Consider the following 19,366-nt stretch of genomic DNA (forward strand, 5'->3'; position numbering starts at 1 on the left):
CCCATGATATTCTGAGCCCAGCTTCAGAAATCAGAGAAAGAAAAGTGGGAGAGCAAGCGCTCAGAATGACTTCAGGCTGAAAGGTGAGAGTGTCTGGTAGACTAGTCAACCCAGTTGAGAAGGAAAAGAGGGCCTGAGACACACGCTCTGCCCAGAAATGCACAGCGTGTCCACCCAGCGGCTCTCGGCGGCAGGAGCCCTGGGAAGTCTGGTTCCAGGAGGGGGGCTACCCCAGCGGTCAGCAGACAGGGCATGCATGGAGAGAGGGCTCTGCCCCACTGTGAGGAGGAGCACAAGGGACCAGGGCAGAGTAAACCCACAGTAACGACCCCCTGAGGGCTCACAGGAGTGAGCAGAGCAGTAGGAGAAGTATTCCCAGACATTCTGAATGTGCACTGAGACGGACCTTGGAGCAACAGCACGAAGACAGAACAGTGCGTATAAAATTCAGACACAGACGTGTGGGAACGGGGCCTGCAGTAATAGTCAAGAACATGCACGGTAAATCTAGCAAAAATAATATATTTGGTGGGGAAAGGAGCAACGCTCTTTTTAAAATTATGAAGAGAACTGGGCGCCCCTTCTAAATCATTTTAGTTTATTTTTTACAAAATTCAGAACGCTCTAATGACACCCACATGAGGAAACCTCTGGCATCCAGATGGATCATCCCAAGTCATTCTATTTATTACATCGCCTCATTTATGGAGAGGAAATCACGCTTACTGAGCGTCTGCTACGGGATGGGGCGGGGCCCAGGCACCAGGATCCCTCTTCTCCTGCTGCAAAAGCTGTAGAGAAGCCGCTTCAACTGCCCTGCAGGGCTGCCCGTTAACCCGGCAGGGCCAGCAGCACAGGGCAGCACACAACCGCCAGAGTTCAAAAATTACAAATTTCTATGAAAACATCATGGTCTGAATGATCAATTATTTCTTTACTCTCTGTTTTAAACATTTAGCTCTAAATGGAGTAGAGAAGAATTAAGTCCTACTAGAAAGACCTAAGAATGAGCTATGGTGGCCACACTCAAATGTCACAACTCAATAAGACTGAACTTTCTTGCACTGTACGTACACAGGCTGGAGGCAGCTGACAAGGGCCAGAGCCAGGCCAGCAGTGGAAGAGAAGAGCAAAGCAGGAGGGCCCAGATCTGGACGAGCCACAGAGAGGAAGCCGGCGTTAGAGCGAACAGGGTAAATCCATGCAGCCACCACGCGCTGTAGTCTACGGTGATGGCCCAGAAAGGACACCCGTCCCTGGGGCCCCACGAAGATGGCTGCTTACCAGGACTGAGCCCAAAGGGCAGAGAAGCAGTCCTCCAAGTGTCTGCTCTAGGGGTCGAGGGAGCCTCAATGCTAAAGCTATCTGGTAGAACATGAGGCCGAGACAAGCTTTTGGAAGGCCCCAGCTCTGGGGCGAGGGGTATGCGTGTGCAAGGACAACAGGACCGTCCTCCATCTCGGCAGAGAACTACCACCTGACAGTGTTTGTCCCCTGGGTCCCTGGAAGCACAGTCTGGGGATTCTCCACTGACCTACCAGCGAGCGCGGGGAATACAGGTTAGCGATGTCACGGAAAGCTAAATACAAGAGTTACTGAGGACTGGCCAGGCGAATGGTGCATACCAAAGACAAAGAACTAGTTACTACATGGTCTGGCGTATGTGGGTGGGGCAGGAAGTGCTCCGTGTCCAGATAATCTAGCAAACCTACAGGGAACAGCATATGACAGATTCTGAAGCAAGGAGCTGGGGCTAAGATTCTAAGAATAATCGCATAAAACATGAGCTTTGCCGAGGCACTACCCCGTGCCAAGGCTGTGGGGGTACAGACATGCCCTTGTCTCTGCCCTAAAGAAGGATCTGGTTTCCCCAGGGAGCAAAGGTGCCTAAATGGACCGTTTTCCTGAGGCAGAGGTCAGACTCCCTTTGGCGAGCGGGTGGCATGCGGCGCCTCATGGCGGGGAGCTCACTCCTATTAAGCACCAGAATGAAAATCCACTGCTGAATGAAAATACTGTTGAAGCAAATAGTGAGGCATCAAGTATGAAATGCACACATTTGCAAAATATCATGAACATCACAGGCTTTTAAAAACGAAGTCGTCTTACTTGGGTGTTTCGGTTCAACAGCAACCCTCACAATAGGGGTGGCCTCGAAGTTGAGCGGTATAAACGGCGGGCAAGACGGCACGCTACACAGAGTCGCCGACTTGAGCACGAAGTCTTGAAGGCCCCCTATGCCTGCAGGGAGGAAAGATCCGTGTGGTCAATACAGGGCGATCAATTCGGAATTTACATGAGAAAAATAAGACTACCAACCCAGCATACATGTCATGCAGGAGAAACACTCCCAAATGTGGCAGGATCAAGGCTGACCTGCACCCCTGGATGCCATTTAATTGCTGTTAAAAAGACAGGAATTCCGTGGGCTACTGTTCTCCAGATGCACAAATCACGTGGTTACATCACACTGGGCTAACACATCCCTACTTTGATCACAGAATTGATCATGTCCAGATACATATGTCTGAAAATACGAATCATTTCTAATTACAACTCTTAGTTTTTAAAGTCCATTAACGTGATGAAGATGAATCGCTACTGAGATAATCTCTTTTCCCAAATACTTGCATAGGGGTCAAGGGCATTTGGAGACTTCACGTCTGAGGCTGCTACAGAGCACCCGACCCACACCACCCTTCATAGCACCCCCATTTTAGGAGAGGACATCAGCCCCCCACCCCCACCCCCGCCTCCCTTCTGCCTCCCTCCCTACTTCAGGCTCCCGGAGATGGCTGCCTAAGACCCTCCCGGAGGGCATCGGTCTCTGAGCAGATGGGAGCTCAGAGAACGCCGCGCAGGAGAGCTAAAGGGGTGCACTGAGCCTCGCATCCACGGTAAGAGCAGACAACATTTTAGAAGAAATCAACACACACAGGGCCATTTTTGTGCTTCTGGGCTAAAGATTGGGGAGGGCAGGGAAGGGGGCACAGGAGAAAAGGCTGGGGACATTTGATCGGCATTCCAAGTCTCCATTTTGAGCTCAGAAACAACTAAAGGAGCAAGGAAACAACCCTGCTGCCTTTGGTTGACATCCTGATGTAAAGGTACCGGGGTGATGGGATGCCACACAACCCAACGTTCAGCCTGGGAGGGGAACTGAAACAGAAGCTTCCGGCACACAAGCTCACAGGGCGGTGGCGAGGCCTCTTGGTGTGACCACACAGTGCGGACAGACCTGCGCTGCCCCCCGCTGAACACCTCCAAAATTCACCGCCTGACTGCATTAAGGGAGCGCTCCAAGCACAAGGAAATCTTCCTTCCCTCACGCTGACACCGGTCTCCCCCATGGCCACACGTGCCCAGTTCGGCTCTCCAGAGGTCCTCACCAGACGTGCCTCCACGCTCACCGACCGCCCCCGGGATTTTGAAGGCATCTGTCAGATCCTCTGAAGCCTTTTCTGCCTCACACTAAACATCATTAGCTCCTTTAACTGTTCAGCTTGACATGATTTCTAGACCTTTCTTGTGCAGGGGACCCTCCCCAGACTGAGGTTTCCAAGGTACTAAATTTAGTCCCTGTGCATCCAGGTATTATCTGGTCAAGGTGTAACTTTCTTATCACCGTGCCTCTCGGCCCAGCACCCAGAAAGGTCTACACTGGCCCCAGCTTCTCGTTACCTCCCCCCACTGTAAACGACGACAGAACAGATCCGGGTCTGTCCAAGCTCCCACCACGTCTGCTAGGAATAACATCATCTCCGCTGAGGCCGGCCCCTGGATTCCCTCTGATGACCAGCGCACATGTCCTTCCTGCACGCACGGCACGTGGTTTCAGTAGAACGAGAGAGGCCAGTCCCTCCTCTGTGTCACCGGGGATGCGGGCTGCAGATGGTCAATGCATTGTGAACGCGGTCTGTCTGGACGTCTGGGCTGCATTCTGCTACCAAATTACCAAATCTACTCTTGCTACTTAGATATGCCCAGATTTGTGAACATGATTATAATTCCCCCAAAAACAGAAAAGAGAAAAGAGAATTTGACTATTCCTAGTCAAAATTAAGGATTTATTGAAAAGGCAATGTTCCAAAGATAGTAAAAAAAATCCACCACCTGTATTATATGTTACCATTTTTACTTATTTTAAAATACAATCTTAAAATCTAAGAAAGGAAACATTAAGGAAGGTTATTTGGGCGAATCACAAAGAAAAAAAAGATTTAAAAATCACTTTGAGAATTTCTTGAAATACTATCAGATAATTATTAAGTGTACAACCTGATATTTATGCAAAACACAGTTTAAAAGAAGTTTAAAAAATTTTTTATTACGTTGTTTGCAAATGATATCAAGTATAATTTTGACGAAAAGTATACCCAGAATCACACCATCCTAAGACTGTCACTATTTTCATTCGGATGCATTTCCCTCTTCCCTCGCCCCCACAGGCACACATAATTTGCCATGACGATGTCCATGTAAGTTTTTATCTTTTCTCTTTTACTTCTGTTGCTCTCATCACAGCGATAGCAATTACGGAGGAACACTTTCTTCACAGAAAGGACACTTGCTAAGGCATTTTTCAACTGGGACTGAGCAGGGTAAAGGACACGTTCCCTCAAGAGAATCATTTCAGAATTTCTGGGATGGAACAAGCAACGGTTTAGAAAAAAAAAATTCAGAAATTAGGATGCCATCAATTTGGCTGAAGGACTAAAGAGAGGAAAAGCTTTTTTTATTTTTTTAATGTTTATCAAAAAAAGGCCTATGATCTAAATACAAGATGGAGGGAGAAAACAGGCTGAGGAGACAGGAACATGGGATAACACCCAGAATGCTAGCGTGTTTCTATACGAACATCGGTAAGTGTTGTCTGGTTGAAGGGACTACCCAAGTCCTCTCTGCTGCTAACTTTTCCCTCCACAAGTGCACTTAGTTACGTGAGCGTGTGAGCTCCGGCTCCCAGGCTGGGGTGACAGATAACCACCCAAGAAAATGCTGAGTCCCTGTACCGTGTCCGCAGGCCCTCGCCACGCCGGCCTGCCACCCCCACCACCCCCTTCAAAGTCTTCTTCCTCAAAGAGCAGCATTGCACAAACACTGTCAGGCCCCAGTTTTTCCCCAGGCTCTCTCTAATGTTTCCCTCTACAAAGTATTCCAGAAACAATGTCAAACAGCATCTTTTAGGTTCTGAAACTGGAAATACAGAGTCTGAGAGATGGATGGGCCCTTTGCTGACAATGTTCTACCCAGAACAACTCCCAATATGCAGAGGCTGAATGAGTCTAGGACGAGGTCACCCTGGTGGGCAGGAAGACGGTAAACTGTCACTGAGTTCTGACACCGCTTCCTGCGGACTGAGCCCACTGGCCATCCGGACAGAGAACAGCACCCCTGTGTTCAGGGAAGTCTGGGTTCTGAAGTGCGCTTTCAACGTGGGAATAGAAATGGTATTGGAATTTAAAAAAATAAAAAACAAAACACTTTGTGGGAAAACATGTTAATGGTCTAGGTAGAATACGGTCTCCTAACTGCCATGATTTCATTTCAAGCCAACCTGAACATTACTGCTCAAGAACCACCAACTGGTTCCTCTTTCTGTTTAATCCATCTGAGCTAACAGCTTCCTTTAGCTCTGCGTAGTAAATGCAAGTTCTGCACCGGACGCCTACCAGAGCCTCAGCCCGGGCGGGCAGTGAACACGACCTCAGGAGGCCGCTGAGCCTTGACCAACACGGTGCTCAGGGGCACCAGCCCCTGCGCAGCTGAAAATCCATCTGTGACCTTGACTCCCCCCAAACGTAGCTCCTAACAGCCTGCTGTTGACCCGGAAGCCTTATGGATAACATAAATAGTTGACTGACACGTATTTTGTGCGTTATATATTTTCTACACTGTATTCTTATGATAAAGCGAGCCAGAGAAAAGAAAAGGTCATTAAGAAAATCATAAGAGAAAATACATTTACAGGACTGTACTTCATTTACTGAAAAAAATCCACAGATAAGCAGACACACGCCGTTCAAACCTATGTTGTTCAAGGATCAATTGCATTAAAAAATTTTTCTTTTCTTTAAAGTACAGGTTTCCATGGGGCGCCTGGGTGGCTCAGTCGTTAAGCGTCTGCCTTCAGCTCAGGGCGTGATCCCAGAGGGTTGGAATCGAGCCCCGCACCGGGCTCCTCCGCTGGGAGCCTGCTTCTTCCTCTCCCACTCCCCCTGCTTGTGTTCCCTCTCTCACTGGCTGTCTTCCTCTGTGTCAAATAAATAAATAAAGTCTTGAAAAAAAATAATAAAGTACAGGTTTCCAGGGTGGTGCGAATCCAGAGAACCACTGGTTTTGGAAGACCACCTTCTAATCTAGGGCCTTCTAATCTAGATACCAAAGAAGCCCATATCCTCTGCCTAAAGTTTCATGCCCTTATCGTGTATCTTTCAGCAAAACTCAGATTCTGTCCCCTCTGACTCAACTACGGAGGGTAGCACAGGGGGTACACGCACTTTATAATGTGTCATGGAGGTAGGTAGGTGATGGGTACATGAATATAAAATATAATCAAGGGCCCTTTCCAGGCCTCCTCAGCTAATATAACAAATAGCTCCAAAGTAGACCAATATTGCTTAGCTAAGGTTTTCAGAGGACTCGTCAAGTTTCCCCAGTACGCTAAACAAGTCCATTAAATCAACTGCCCTTCAGCTTCTCGGTGTTACAAGAGGCCCCAGGGAAAAATCTTACAACAGTGACATCACCGGGTCAGAATTTCTTCTTCTCACAGGGACAGTTGGAGCTCATAACCAGTTAATAATAGTTCTTAGGCAAGTTACATCAAGACCGGGGGCCTGATTCAGAAGAGAGACTACGGTAAGGAGAAAAAGGAATACCTGTGGAATCAAAGATACCTTTTTTGGAGATGTGTAGGCTTGCTGTCTTTGTCTATTTAGAGAACAGGTAGAAACTTGCCCTGCAGGGTCCTGCATCAGGCAGGAGTGATAACTGGGGGTCACGATGGCATCTCAATTGATGCCCCAAGACAGAACCTAAGGGAGCCAGACACCTCCACTCCTGCAGGAATAGACTGCCGCTGTACAGCCTGGCTCTCGCCCAGGGAATGACATGGTCAGGGAGGTCTAGGATTAAAATAATGGAAGAAGGGGCGCCGGGTGGCTCAGCTGGTGAAGCATCTGCCTTCGGCTCAGGTCATGATCTCAGGGTCCCAGGATCGAGCCCCACGTAGGGCTTCCTGCTCAGCAGGGAATCTACTTCTCACTCTTACTCTGTCCCTCCCCTCATGTTTTCTCTCACTCGCTCAAAAAACAAATAAAATCTTCAAAAAAAAAAAATAAAATAGTGGAAGAAATTCCATCATGGGCCTAGAAGTCGAACAGATCACTGAATGCTGCCTAATATCCTATCTCAGAGCAAATAAAAAGGCAGTCAGTTAAAAAACAAAAAAAAAAGCCCTTAGGTTATCTCTTGGTGTGTCAAACCAGGACAAAAAGGATCTCCAGGGGCGCCTGGGTGGCGCAGCGGTTAAGTGTCTGCCTTTGGCTCAGGGCGTGGTCCTGGCGTTATGGGATCGAGCCCCACATCAGGCTCCTCTGCTATGAGCCTGCTTCTTCCTCTCCCACTCCCCCTGCTTGTGTTCCCTCTGTCGCTGGCTGTCTCTGTCTCTGTCAAATAAATAAATAAAATCTTTAAAAAAAAAAAGGATCTCCAGAGGCTAGGCCCAGGGGAAAGGAGGCAGCACTTAATTAATTTATTTAAAAAAAAATGTTTCCTACTGGAGCAGAAATGAATGGAAGGGCTGAAGCGAACAGGATGGTGGGGAAAGGAATTCCAGGCCAGGGGCCCAGCGCCCAAAGCCCCAGCATGTTCCGGGCAGGCAGGGGCATGCAGGGCGCCTGTGGCACAGAGTGAGGGTGACAGCAAGCTGGGCAGACAGGAGGCAGACGGGGACACACACAGAGGTCAGGGGATGCGAGCGCCACCTCACGCCTGGACTTTCCATGGAGGGCGGATGCGAGTGACCCAGAGCCGAGGCGGAGCCGGCAGCTGTGGCGGTTACCCCGGAGCCGGGAAGAAGGGATGAGGCTAAGACCCAGATTTCACACCCAGATGTCAGACCTGGACAACTAGGCAGAGGACCACCCGTTATAAAGTGTTTCTCTACACTTCTTTCAGGTTCCTAAGTGTTCCTGTCATTCATATATGTTCTTTATTCATACACATTGTGATTCATGGTATTTTGTCCTCCAGACTATAGTTTCTCTTTTCATTTTGCGTCTATTTTTTCTCTCTAGTACCTTTCCTGAGCTTTTTTGTTTGGGATCTAAGCTTAAAAGCTTAGAAAGCTGTGCTTTTGAAAAACTAATACATATTTATTCAACTTTCTGTTGGTTTTTTGATCCTTTCGTTTTAAGGGCAGGGGCACAAACAGGCACTTCCTGAAGTTTTCTCAATGAATCCATGAGCACGTGAACATGTGCACAGCTCTGTCCTCAGAGCTTAAGATCTGGAGAGGGACAAAGGCAGACAGTCAGTGACAACACACCGTGAGAAACATCACAAGGCGTGGGGACGACGGTGCAGGCGCGGTGGGAGGCGGCGCTGGCATGGGGGACACGGCACCCCTGGAGGCCCAGGGAGGGACCGGTCCCCACCTGCGGAGGCCCTGGCGGGCAGGCAGGACTGCAGAGCCATTTGCAGCCCACTATTTCCACTTCTCGGGGACCCTGAGGCTGCCACCGCTTCTTGTATCTCTCAGCACGCGTTCTCGTTACGTGTGATTTGCAGTCGGAGGAACCAGCGTTAACTCCAGCTCCAGCCTATGCCGGCCACCTCCCCTCTCCCAAGTCCCAGCGTCCTCACAGGCAACATGCAAACGCAGCAGGTGGCACTTTTCCAGGGTTCCTGTGAACATGAAGACACCACGCACTGCATCCGAGTCCCAGGACAGAGTAAGCATGCATAAACAGAAGTGGCGGCGTGCTGTTTATGGTACTTGTCTTATTAATAAGGTTGCTGACCAATTCGGGGGTCGTTTCGGTGTATGGTATGAACTGCTTTTATATATATATGCCATTAACTGGTTAACTGTAACGAAGGTTCTGATAACTTCCTTTGAGGCATAAAATTCATATTCATAGTCAGATCCATGCATGAGCTTTGTGTCCTGGCCCACTGACCTACATTTATATTTTACATAGTAATACACTTTTATGAGATGGTCCTTTGAGATATGTTTCAACTCAAATGGTTTAAATAAAGCACAAAGCACAAAATGCCTAGCACAGTTTACAACAACACTGGAAATGTTTTAAGGTTAAAAAGAAGAAAAGAGATACGGCTTTACACAACCGGGAAGTTATAACTGGTCTTCTTTTTATGTTTAAACTCGAAATATTTCCAATTACAGGCAGGAAGCGGAGTCACATCTGGATGAAATGGCAACTTCGTCACAGACGCACAACAGACCCTGGCTGAAATGATCCAGGGAAGAAAACAGAGGACGACCTGACTGCACAGTGAGGCCAGAGAAGAGCTCCCCAAGCTCCAAGCTGCGGATCACGTTAACGACAAATAAGACGGCTCTGCTCCTAACTCCTTTCTTGGAACGTAACGCAACTGAAGGAGAACAACTGTCCGGTGTAGCAATGGCAGCGTGTCTTACACAGCAGAGAAAACGCACAGAGAGCCCAGAACCCGGACGTGACCAAGGGGCGGCACGGGGGAAGGAGGGATCACTGGGAGAACATCGCTGACACAATTAGCTAATGACATGGAAACGATAATACGCACACCTCTACCGTGCAGCACGCGGAGTGATAAATCTCACAGGGATCAAAGAGCTGAAGGTGAAACACAGAAACTGAAAGCACGAATCACAAGATGACTGGTAACTATCACTATATTGTAAGAACTGTATCCTGAAAATGCCAAAAATTTTAAAGTTACAAAATATTTTCAATGTTTAAAAGCCAAAGGATTAGTAAGCATAACATATAAAGAATCTGTAGAAATCAATGAGAAAGACAGGCAACCCACTAGCAATACAGCCAAAGAACATCAGCAGTTCCAAGAGAAGATGGGAAGAAAAGGAAGCCCTGAATAGTCAGAAAGCATATAGAAAAGAATCAATCTAAATAATAACAAGGTAAATGCAAACTAAGACAAAGAGATGGTATTTCACACCAACAGGAGTGGTATAAGTCCAAAGAGAGCACGGGTTTGGTAAAGAGGTGCAGAAAAAGTAGGTCTTCGGGCACTGGAGACAGAAACGATGGTCACGACCACTTGGAAGAACTGGGCATGTTTCGCAAAGGACGCCCGGACCGTGCAACTCGCCAGTCTGACTTCAGGCTGCAGATCCCCCACGGTGCCGGCAGCATCCCACAGGCAGTGCTACAACTCCAGGGGGACAAATCTAGGCGATCTGGTGTCTCCTGGGCACATTCTGGCTGGCACCTACTGCTGGCATTCAGAAGGCAGGGCCGGGGCCCAGGGCCTCGCAATGTGCACGCATGTCCCCCCTTGAGGAATTCCCCCAGGCACACACCCTCTGAGCATTCTGCTGGACAAACCTGTTTCTAACAATCTGAGCTTAAACCTAGATCCCTTTTAATAACGAAGTACTTTCTTCACAATTTAATACACTTTGAGTTTCAGGAATTCTGTTCAGAAAACGAGCTGTTCCCCGTATGAGCGAAAGCCACTCGCGGCCTCTGAGTCATCAGTACCACACATCGGCATCAGGCCGCCCCTGCAGCCGCCACGCTCCCGGAGACTGGGAGCTGCTCACTTGACGATGCCATCGGTGTGTTAAGCTGGAGCGTCCGCACGCTGCAATGTACTTAATTTCACTGCGGATCATCTCTCTTTTATTTATCTTCATATCACAGCAAAGGTAACTGTATTGATGTTTTTGAAATTAAGCAGGCAGATTATTTTATCTTTGAATTTCATTTCTAGGTGGATGTTTATTACATTATATGCTATTTTTACGATTATAAAAAAAATTATTTTTAACCAGAAGATAAAAAAAAAAAACCCACCTTCGGCTGCTTCTGTGCCTTGAATGCTTGCATTGTTTGACCACGCAGCAATAAGCCCTGCGATAACCCTGCGTGTGTCACACCTGCATTAGCCAGTGTAGGCCCTAGAAACTGAAACTGTGCTCTCAGCCCCGGACCGCCAGACTTGGATTTCCCTGGTGCCTGGTGTCCGCTGAGGGAGTTTTGGATTCCCAACTGACGGGGAGCTGGAATGCTTCTTGAGGTTAATCAAGGTTCTGAGAGTGAGGCGTCTGATAGTCTTGGACTGAAGGCCCTGTTCACTCTTACTTCCACGAAGACCCTAATCTCCAGATCCCCTCACAGGCCATCCTGGCATTCGATGTGGGCCTGTGTCACCTGACCCCACCCCAGTGTCCTCTACCATTTGTAATAATCACTTTTACAATGGTTAATATTTTCTTCAAAGTCAGTTTAGTAATTACAGAATTTAGAGCATCCTACAGAAGCTTACAACCCCATATATCATGATTTATTTAAGAGTAGAGCTCAAAACAGTTGGTGAAGGAATATTTCATGTAATTCCTGCACGTTTTACATTTATGGCAACAAATATGCATGGACCACTTAGGTTTACAGGTCTGTGCTGACCATCACAGAGGAGACGGAAACGAAGACCAAGGCCCCACATTCAGTTTTCTTGCATTTCGTTACTATAAGTGCCCTGAGAACATTCTGAAAGCTCAGTCACATTATTGCTGATAGTTTACTCAGTCCCTGAGCCTTGGAGTTGGAGATGTTTGAGACTACTGCTATGTGTCCCCATTCTGATGAAGCATGGTTACCACGACACAGATACAACTCACTTGATACCAGAAGAAAGGTAATTCCTAAGAAAAGGAACACCATTAGAATGTTAACTAGATTTTACACAAACACAGGTCATCCTCATGCAAGCCAGTACTTTTGCCAGTTCATGCAGCTTTCAGAGCAGCTGTCCCCGCAGACAGATCGCTTCATAGATGAAAGAAGAATATATCACTTTAAATATCAGTGAGGCTTACGTTATAGTAGTAGTGGGCTTTAACTTTATAATAACTGAAAGCGGTTGGCTAGAACTGGTATGGTATCAACTCCCCTAATAAAGGACCAAGGAACCGGTACTAGAGGCTGGATTAATGGGAGACTCAGCTTAAAAAGAAGTGAAAGCAGGAAGACGGGGCCCCAAACTGATACATCCATTCTCATTTGCTGCCCTCTTGTAAAATGACAGGCCAGTAAAATCTCTACAAGGTAGTTTTCATCACTCTAAGTAAGAACATCCTAAATGTCTAGCAACACGCTGAACACACTGTGTCTGGCAATAAAATACCGCACGACAAATCAAATTTTGAAGACTACTTAGATACAGATAAAGCAGAATATAAACTTCCATGCAGAAAAGATGATATGAATAGAAGAGAAATATAACTAAAGATGAAAACTGTAATACTATCAGCGTTGAAATTATGAATGATTATTTTAAAATAAAAAACACTGCAATTTTAAGAATGAAAAGCTCTTAGACACAAGCCACAAGAACTTTGGAGGTTTTTTTCTGTTGTTGTTGTTTTTTAAGAGCTGTCATTAACAGAATCAAATGAACATAAACGATATAAACTGATCTACGGCAGAGGGGATGCCGCCGTGCAGTGCGGGTCTGGTAATGACTCCAGTCACATACCTGCCCTGGAAGAAACAATCCATCTGACCCCACCTCATGCCATCTTACCACCAATTTTAGACGGGTCACAAGTCTCAATCTCATAAATAGAACAAAAAGCTTACAGAAGAATAACACAGAACTTCTTATGACTTTGGAGCAAGCAGATTTCTGAAACAGGACACAAAAAGCACTAATCATATATTAAAATTAAAAACTGTGGTTCACCAAAAGCCACTGTTACAGCAGAAAGTAATTCCCCAGGTAGGAAAAAATATCTCCAATAAATACATCTAACCAGGGACTTTAATGCAGAATATATAAAGAATGTGTACAAATCAATACAAAAGGAGGCAGAGAGCCTTAAAAAAAGCAGACATACACTTAACAGGCATTTCATAAGTGGGTAAAAATCAATGGTCAATAAATAAATGAAAAGGAATTTAAATTCATTAGTCATCAGGGAAACGAATGTAAGATATTACTCCGCACACACCAGAATGGCTCAGTGAAAAACGAAGAGACGTTGGCAAAGAGATGGAGCAACTGGAATCTTCAGCGAGCTCCTGGTGGAAGCAGAAACTGGAACATTCACTAAGTTCGTACATACGCCCACGCGACGACACAGCGACTCCCTTTCCGACAGAAGTGTGTGCAAATATTCAGGAAAGGACACGTACAGGAATATTCAAAGGAACAATATTCCTAACAGCCACACGCTGGAAATAAACTCGACACCCACCAACAGATGAGTGGATACGTATTATTGCAGTCACAGTAAACGACAACGAGGAGGGACATGGGTGGCTCTCACAATAGCACGCTCGACACGTGAGGGCATTCTCTATGATTTGGCTTACACAAAGCTTAACAGCAGGTAAAATGAACCTACGATGCGAGGAACCAGGACGGCGGCTCCCCTTGGGGGAGGGGAGCAGGCGGAAGTAACTGGAAGGGTGCTTGGCTTCTGGGGTGCTGCCCGTGTTCCGTTTCTATAACACTGGCACACGCAGCATATGAACCTCTAGCAGGCTGTGGTTTAAGGTTTGCACACTTTTCTCTATGCCTGTTATTCATCCATAAAGATTTACTTACAAATGTTATTTGGCACAAATTACAGGCTACTTCAGGTGTTTCTAAGTCTTTTACAGATGCCATAACTCAACTACCATTTCAGAGCCTTCACAAAGGAACCGGCAGCCGGAGAAAGACCACATGGCTTATGGCCTTGTCTCTCTTCCCGCCACATCGTCCAATGACGAATGAAATGTGTCTTCCAGTGCAACGTCCTTATGTGGATTCTTCTGAACACTGTCTGTCCTTGAGCAAATCATTTCCTTATTCCAGAGCAGCCAGGCTCCTCCTGGCTGTGGGCATCTGTCCACCCTCTGGCTCCTGCCACACTCTGCTGTTCGTTCAGAGGTCGGCCCTTTTAGATTCTGCTGGGAGATGCTCAAAATGGTTTTGAAAACAATTCCTTGGTTTTTGGTCTGTTCCATTTTTCGGGAAAACAAAACAGTCCCTAGCAAACATCACACAATTCTCTACTGCTACCTTTATCTATTTACAAAAAACATCCAACACGTTACCCAAAGAATTTCCAACTGTCTCCTTCCGCCGCTACCGGCTACCAATGCTGAAACCTACCCACCATCAGAGTAAGATGATCTCAGTTACATCATGGGAAGCATTTCTTTGGCTCCAAGGAAAACAGAAAAAGTGCTGCAAAAAGAGGTCAGCAAAATAACATGAAAGTCATTTCAAGTTGATTATTTCCATAATGTGGTCCAAAGTGGCCTTGTGTATGGGGGTCTCTGGACAAAGACCCCAGCAATACCGCTGTGAGAAGACTATCACTTCTAATTGACCCCAAATAGGAGACCCTTAAAAAGGGATGTCAGGGGAACCTCCTTTCCTCTGCTGGGGCCCTTGGTGTGTTTTCTCCAACAACCACAAGCGTGCTTCTGATTTATTAACAGGCCCTGCCCCTAGTGAAAGCTGTTACAAACCAGAGAATTCCACTGCACCACAATGCAGAAATGCTGATGGAGCATCTATGCCTTCCCAGGACGGCCTCATGCAAACCACTCTCAGGCCTTCCTGCCCACGAGAGGGCTTAGATTAGCCATAACCAGATCCCACCGGCTCTCTGTCCACCAGTTCCACTGGGGCCTTATTTGGCACCTGTCCATCGGTTTCTCTGGGGCTGTTCCTCAAGGGCCCAAGATACTTAGGCACTGGTGTTGTGAAGGTGCCAAGACTCTGCAGGGGTCTCTGAAACAGAAATGCTGCTTCTTCCTCTATTTTTAAAGATTTTATTTATTTGACAGAGAGAGAGAGAGAGAACGCACACAAGCAGGGGAAATGGCAGGCTCCCTGAGCAGGGAGCCTGATGTGGGACTCGATCCCAGGACCCTGGGATCATGACTTGAGCTGAAGGCAGATGCTTCACCGACAGAGCCAGCCAGGCACCCCTAAAATGCTTCTTCTGTATGCTATACTCTTCTCGTGACCGAATGTCTCCCAGACGTCACCTCCTGTAGGTCCTACTCTTGCTTTCCAAAGGTCCTCGTCATGGGAGCACCAGGCCTGGGCCAAAAGGCAAGTCAAGTGACGGTGTAACACCATTCCTTCCTCCAGACACGAAGGTTTACCTACTGGATTACCCAGTCGTGTGTAGTTTTTTATCTCTTAGGCTGAGTTTCCTTCCAAGAGGTACCTCAAACATCCTCAAGGGTCTGTCATACCAACTGGCTGGATATGAGCCACATCCGAGCCCCAGAAGATGATGCTGTCCACACCGCAGCTGCTCCTTGGGACTTCGCTGTGCGAGTTACTACCTACCTTCAGAAAAGGGCTCACAATATTCAGCAAGGGTGGCAGAAGAACAGGGTAGTGGGAGACGTGGAAGCAGCCAGGCTTCCAGATCCAATATATCAGGCTGAGCAATGCCTTCTCTGGAAAGCAAAATTGTCTCCAAAACCGTCGCTGTTGTAGGTAACATCAAGGGCCCTCTTTAAAGATTTGCAGACAACTTTCATAGCTTGCTTGTAAAGCAGCAATGCCCTTGATTTAAGGGCAGAAACATAAACTATAAACTCCAGCAAGTCCTCCGAGCTCATCCATTTTACAGAGGAGGGATCTGAGGGGTACAGTGGGCAAAGGTCGATCCCAGATTGTAGTTCTGGAGAGAGACCAATTTCCTGACTCCCAGGCCGGGGCTTTTGCCTCTGTGCTGTGTTTGCTCCATGTAGTCCAGACAAGGTGATCTACTGCTTTCCAAGGACAATAAAAAGTTGTTAACACCTGTGCTCCTTGCCAGAATCACTGAAAGTGTCACTCACAGAACTTTCCTCCCCTGGAGGAGAAGTGGAAATGACAAATCTGGTAGGGACGCAGGAGAGGAGGAAGAACGGCTGGGGAGAGAGAGGCAGGGGCCACCCTCTCTCCTGCACAGCTGGTTAGTACACACGGCCAGGAACCCCTGACAGCATTGCAGAGATGAAGCAGTAATTCCCAGACACTCCAGCATCTATGCCCAGGGTCATCGGGCTGGGCAACCGCGTGCTCGGGGCTCTACCTGCAGATCGCTTCGTACGGGTGGAACTGTCTAAAATGAAGGTCAACTGGGGCGCCTGGCTGGCTCAGTCAGTTGACTGTCCGACTCTTGATTGTGGCCCAGGTCACGATCTCAGGGTCGTGAGATGGGGCCCCGCATCAGGCTCTGCGCTGGGCGTGGAGCCCACTTGGGATTCTCTCTCTCCTCTCCCTCTGCCCCCCACCTTTCCCTAAAAATCAATAAATAAATCTTAAAAAAAAAAACTGGCACTAAAATAACCCCCCCACCCCCCCCAAAAAAAGAAAAAAAACCACACACACACAAAAGTGAGCCACCACAACGTCAATGCAGAGACGGTCATTACAACACTCTCCGAGATGGGAAAAACCACCCCCGCCGCAGACTAATGATCCGTCAGGAAGGGAATGGTTTGAGAAACGTGTGATCCATTCATCACATTTGTTTAGCTATGGAGAAGAACACAATAAATCTGAATGTAAGAACAGATTCTAAGATACAGAACTAATAAAATATTCAAACGCATAGGATAAAATAGCAAAACAGAGTAAATAACATTAACATTGAGTCTCTCCCTTCAGTCCTTTTTTTTTTTTTTTTTTTTAAATATCAAGATGCTGCTATTCTCGCTAAGAAGATATACACGGCACACGGGCACAGCTGACTGTGAGGAATAACGGGATTCTTAAAGTAGGCCGTTCCCAAAGCACACAGAACGCACAAAATGATATCCAAGTTCCTATAGCTCTAAACATCCAGGGCTCCCGCGGGCCCGTTTCCGTTCCATTCACATATGGCTCACTCTACAGAAACTCAAAACCAGATTTTGTCCTGAATTTAACGGACCTGTGATAAAATCATCTCCAGGAGACCAATGAGACTCGAGTTCATTTGTATTTCTGCATTTTGCATATATGTTCAGGAAAACAATTTAAATTTTAAAGTCTCTGAATATCATTTCAGGTATAGTTTGTGACTATCCTTGAACATGGGAAGGAAATGACATGTTGCCTTCTGTCATTTTCTTGATACCCATCAGACCTAGCATCCTCCCTGACAACACAGAACGTCACGAGGAGTCACGTAACACGCAGCCATAGAAGCAGAAGGACCTCGACAGCCTGTGTGCTTCCGCACAACCTGCTGCAGTGGGGGAGCCCCCTCCATACCATCCCGAGGACGGGGCGCTCACAGTAGCAGGGATGCGGGTCCCTGCCGAGGAGCAGGGCTTCTAACTTGTGTGAGCGTGTGTCCGAGTTCGCGGCTGCATCATGAACACCCAGCGCATGACACGCACACGGGTGTTACACGTGTGAGGACATGTAGGAGTTCACGGCTTCATCGTGAATACCCAGTGCATGCCATGCACATGGGTGTTACACGTGTGAGCGTGTGTCCGAGTTCGCAGCTGCATATGAGGACATGTAGGAGTTCACGGCTTCATCGTGAATACCCAGTGCATGCCACGCACATGGGTGTTATACGTGTGAGCGTGTGTACGAGTTCGCGGCTGCATCATGAACACCCAGTGCATGACACGCACACGGGTGTTCCACTGCCTCCGTGTGTCAGACTCTCCCTGAAATCTCGTGCTGTGTTCAGAACACGCTCCTTCTGAGTAACGCCGCTGCCTCTACTTCTCCCTTCTGGAATAACACCAGCCTTTCCATACTGGAGAGCTAGTTATCACATACCTCCCCAGCACCTCTGTCTTCATAAGTCCCCCTGGAAACGTCCAATTCCCTCCATTCCTGGGCCCATTTCTAGGCGGCTGTTTGTGTGAAAAGGTGTCCAGCTTGCGCTGAGCAGGGGTCCGCCGGGGAGTGAGCGGTCTGAGACAGCAGCTCACAAGGGAACAGGTTCCCACAAGGGTCACCCGTATCTGAAGGATTATTCTGTCAGGAAAGGCAGGGACCGAGTCCATCCAGAGGTGGCAGAAGAGGGTGCGAGCCGCCTAGAAGGCATATTTTGTGGGTATGAAGAACAAAGAGCCAAGACGTGGTGCAAAGTCAGGTTTAACGAACAGAGCAGTCAGCCAGCGAAGGCAGGGCAGGCACAGATGCAGAGGGGAGCCGGGCACCCACCCCTACGTCCGTGCTGAGCCACAGGGCAGTTTTAAAAGGCACGGCTGCAAAGCAATGGTGAGGTCTGCAGGTGGATAGGATCACCGGTGGGAGAGAGAGCCTGGTGCGGCCATGTGAGGCCCACGTAAGGTTTGTAAAGGGAGCCACAGCACCAAGTGGGGCCTGTCCCAGGAATCTTACTGGAGAAGCACTTCGGCTGAATACTAAGTGAGGAGCGAAAAGGATCAATTTCTCAAATGTGGGGAGAAAGAAGGGTTGATAATCACATTTTATCATAATTCTGTCCCTAATATAAAACTTTGTTTTCTTAATAATGCCAAGCATTCTCTATGCCTGGGTGTGCGCCTGATTCTTGAGGCACGGGGGGTAAAAACAGATTTGGCAGTGAGGTTTCTTTCTGCATGCAGCGCCCGCTGGCTCCTTCAGTAAGTTCACCTCGCCACACTGCAGGGGTCACACCTGCCTTCCCTGGCCTGGGGTCACGCCACCCCCGAGGGCACCTTGCCCTGTGAGCAGTCGCCGGCCCTGGGTCCCTGCTCTCCCGAGCGCCCTGCACCACTTCCCCGGACAGCAGCGGAGGCCAGCTGAGGAGAGCAGGTCTGGCGAGGCACGGCACCCGCCCTCCCTAAATCTGATAGAAGGAGCTGGAAGAAACGCAATCATAACAAAGGTTCTAAGGATGGTCCAGGAAAATTTATTCTGTGGCTCTGAATTTCTAGCCATTTTGAATATCATCACTGGGTTTACAATAAGCCCTTGTGTTCTCTGTTTGTGAACAGGGTCAGCTGGCAGCTGGTTACATTTCTCAGGGAGTTACTGAAGCCAACGTTAAAACCAAGCACAGGATTCCCTACAAAGTGCAAAGCACCGGGAAGCCTGCCCGCAAGAAGAAAGTCAGGTTATCTTAGGAGCCCAGGAGCAAAACACTTGTCGGTCCATATGATTCATGAAGGGCTCACCTTTCAGGATGGCTAGAGCTGGCCGTGCCCTCCTC

The 19,366-nt window shown here is 47.9% G+C and overlaps 1 protein-coding gene across 1 annotated transcript in view; it reads right to left on the reverse strand.

Moving 5' to 3' along the window:
• Positions 1 to 19,366, reverse strand: part of EFL1 (elongation factor like GTPase 1) — a 122,745-nt gene that overhangs the window by 29,847 nt on the left and 73,532 nt on the right. Inside the window, exon 16 of the mRNA XM_045812984.2 lies at positions 2,110 to 2,241. Within this exon, the coding sequence (XP_045668940.1) occupies positions 2,110 to 2,241 (132 nt within the window). The remainder of the gene's footprint in view (positions 1 to 2,109; positions 2,242 to 19,366) is intronic.

This window comes from Ursus americanus, chromosome 28 (genome assembly GCF_024610735.1).
Source record: "Ursus americanus isolate L20-20 chromosome 28, mUrsAme1.1.p, whole genome shotgun sequence".
In the NCBI taxonomy this organism is placed as follows: Eukaryota; Metazoa; Chordata; class Mammalia; order Carnivora; family Ursidae; genus Ursus; species Ursus americanus.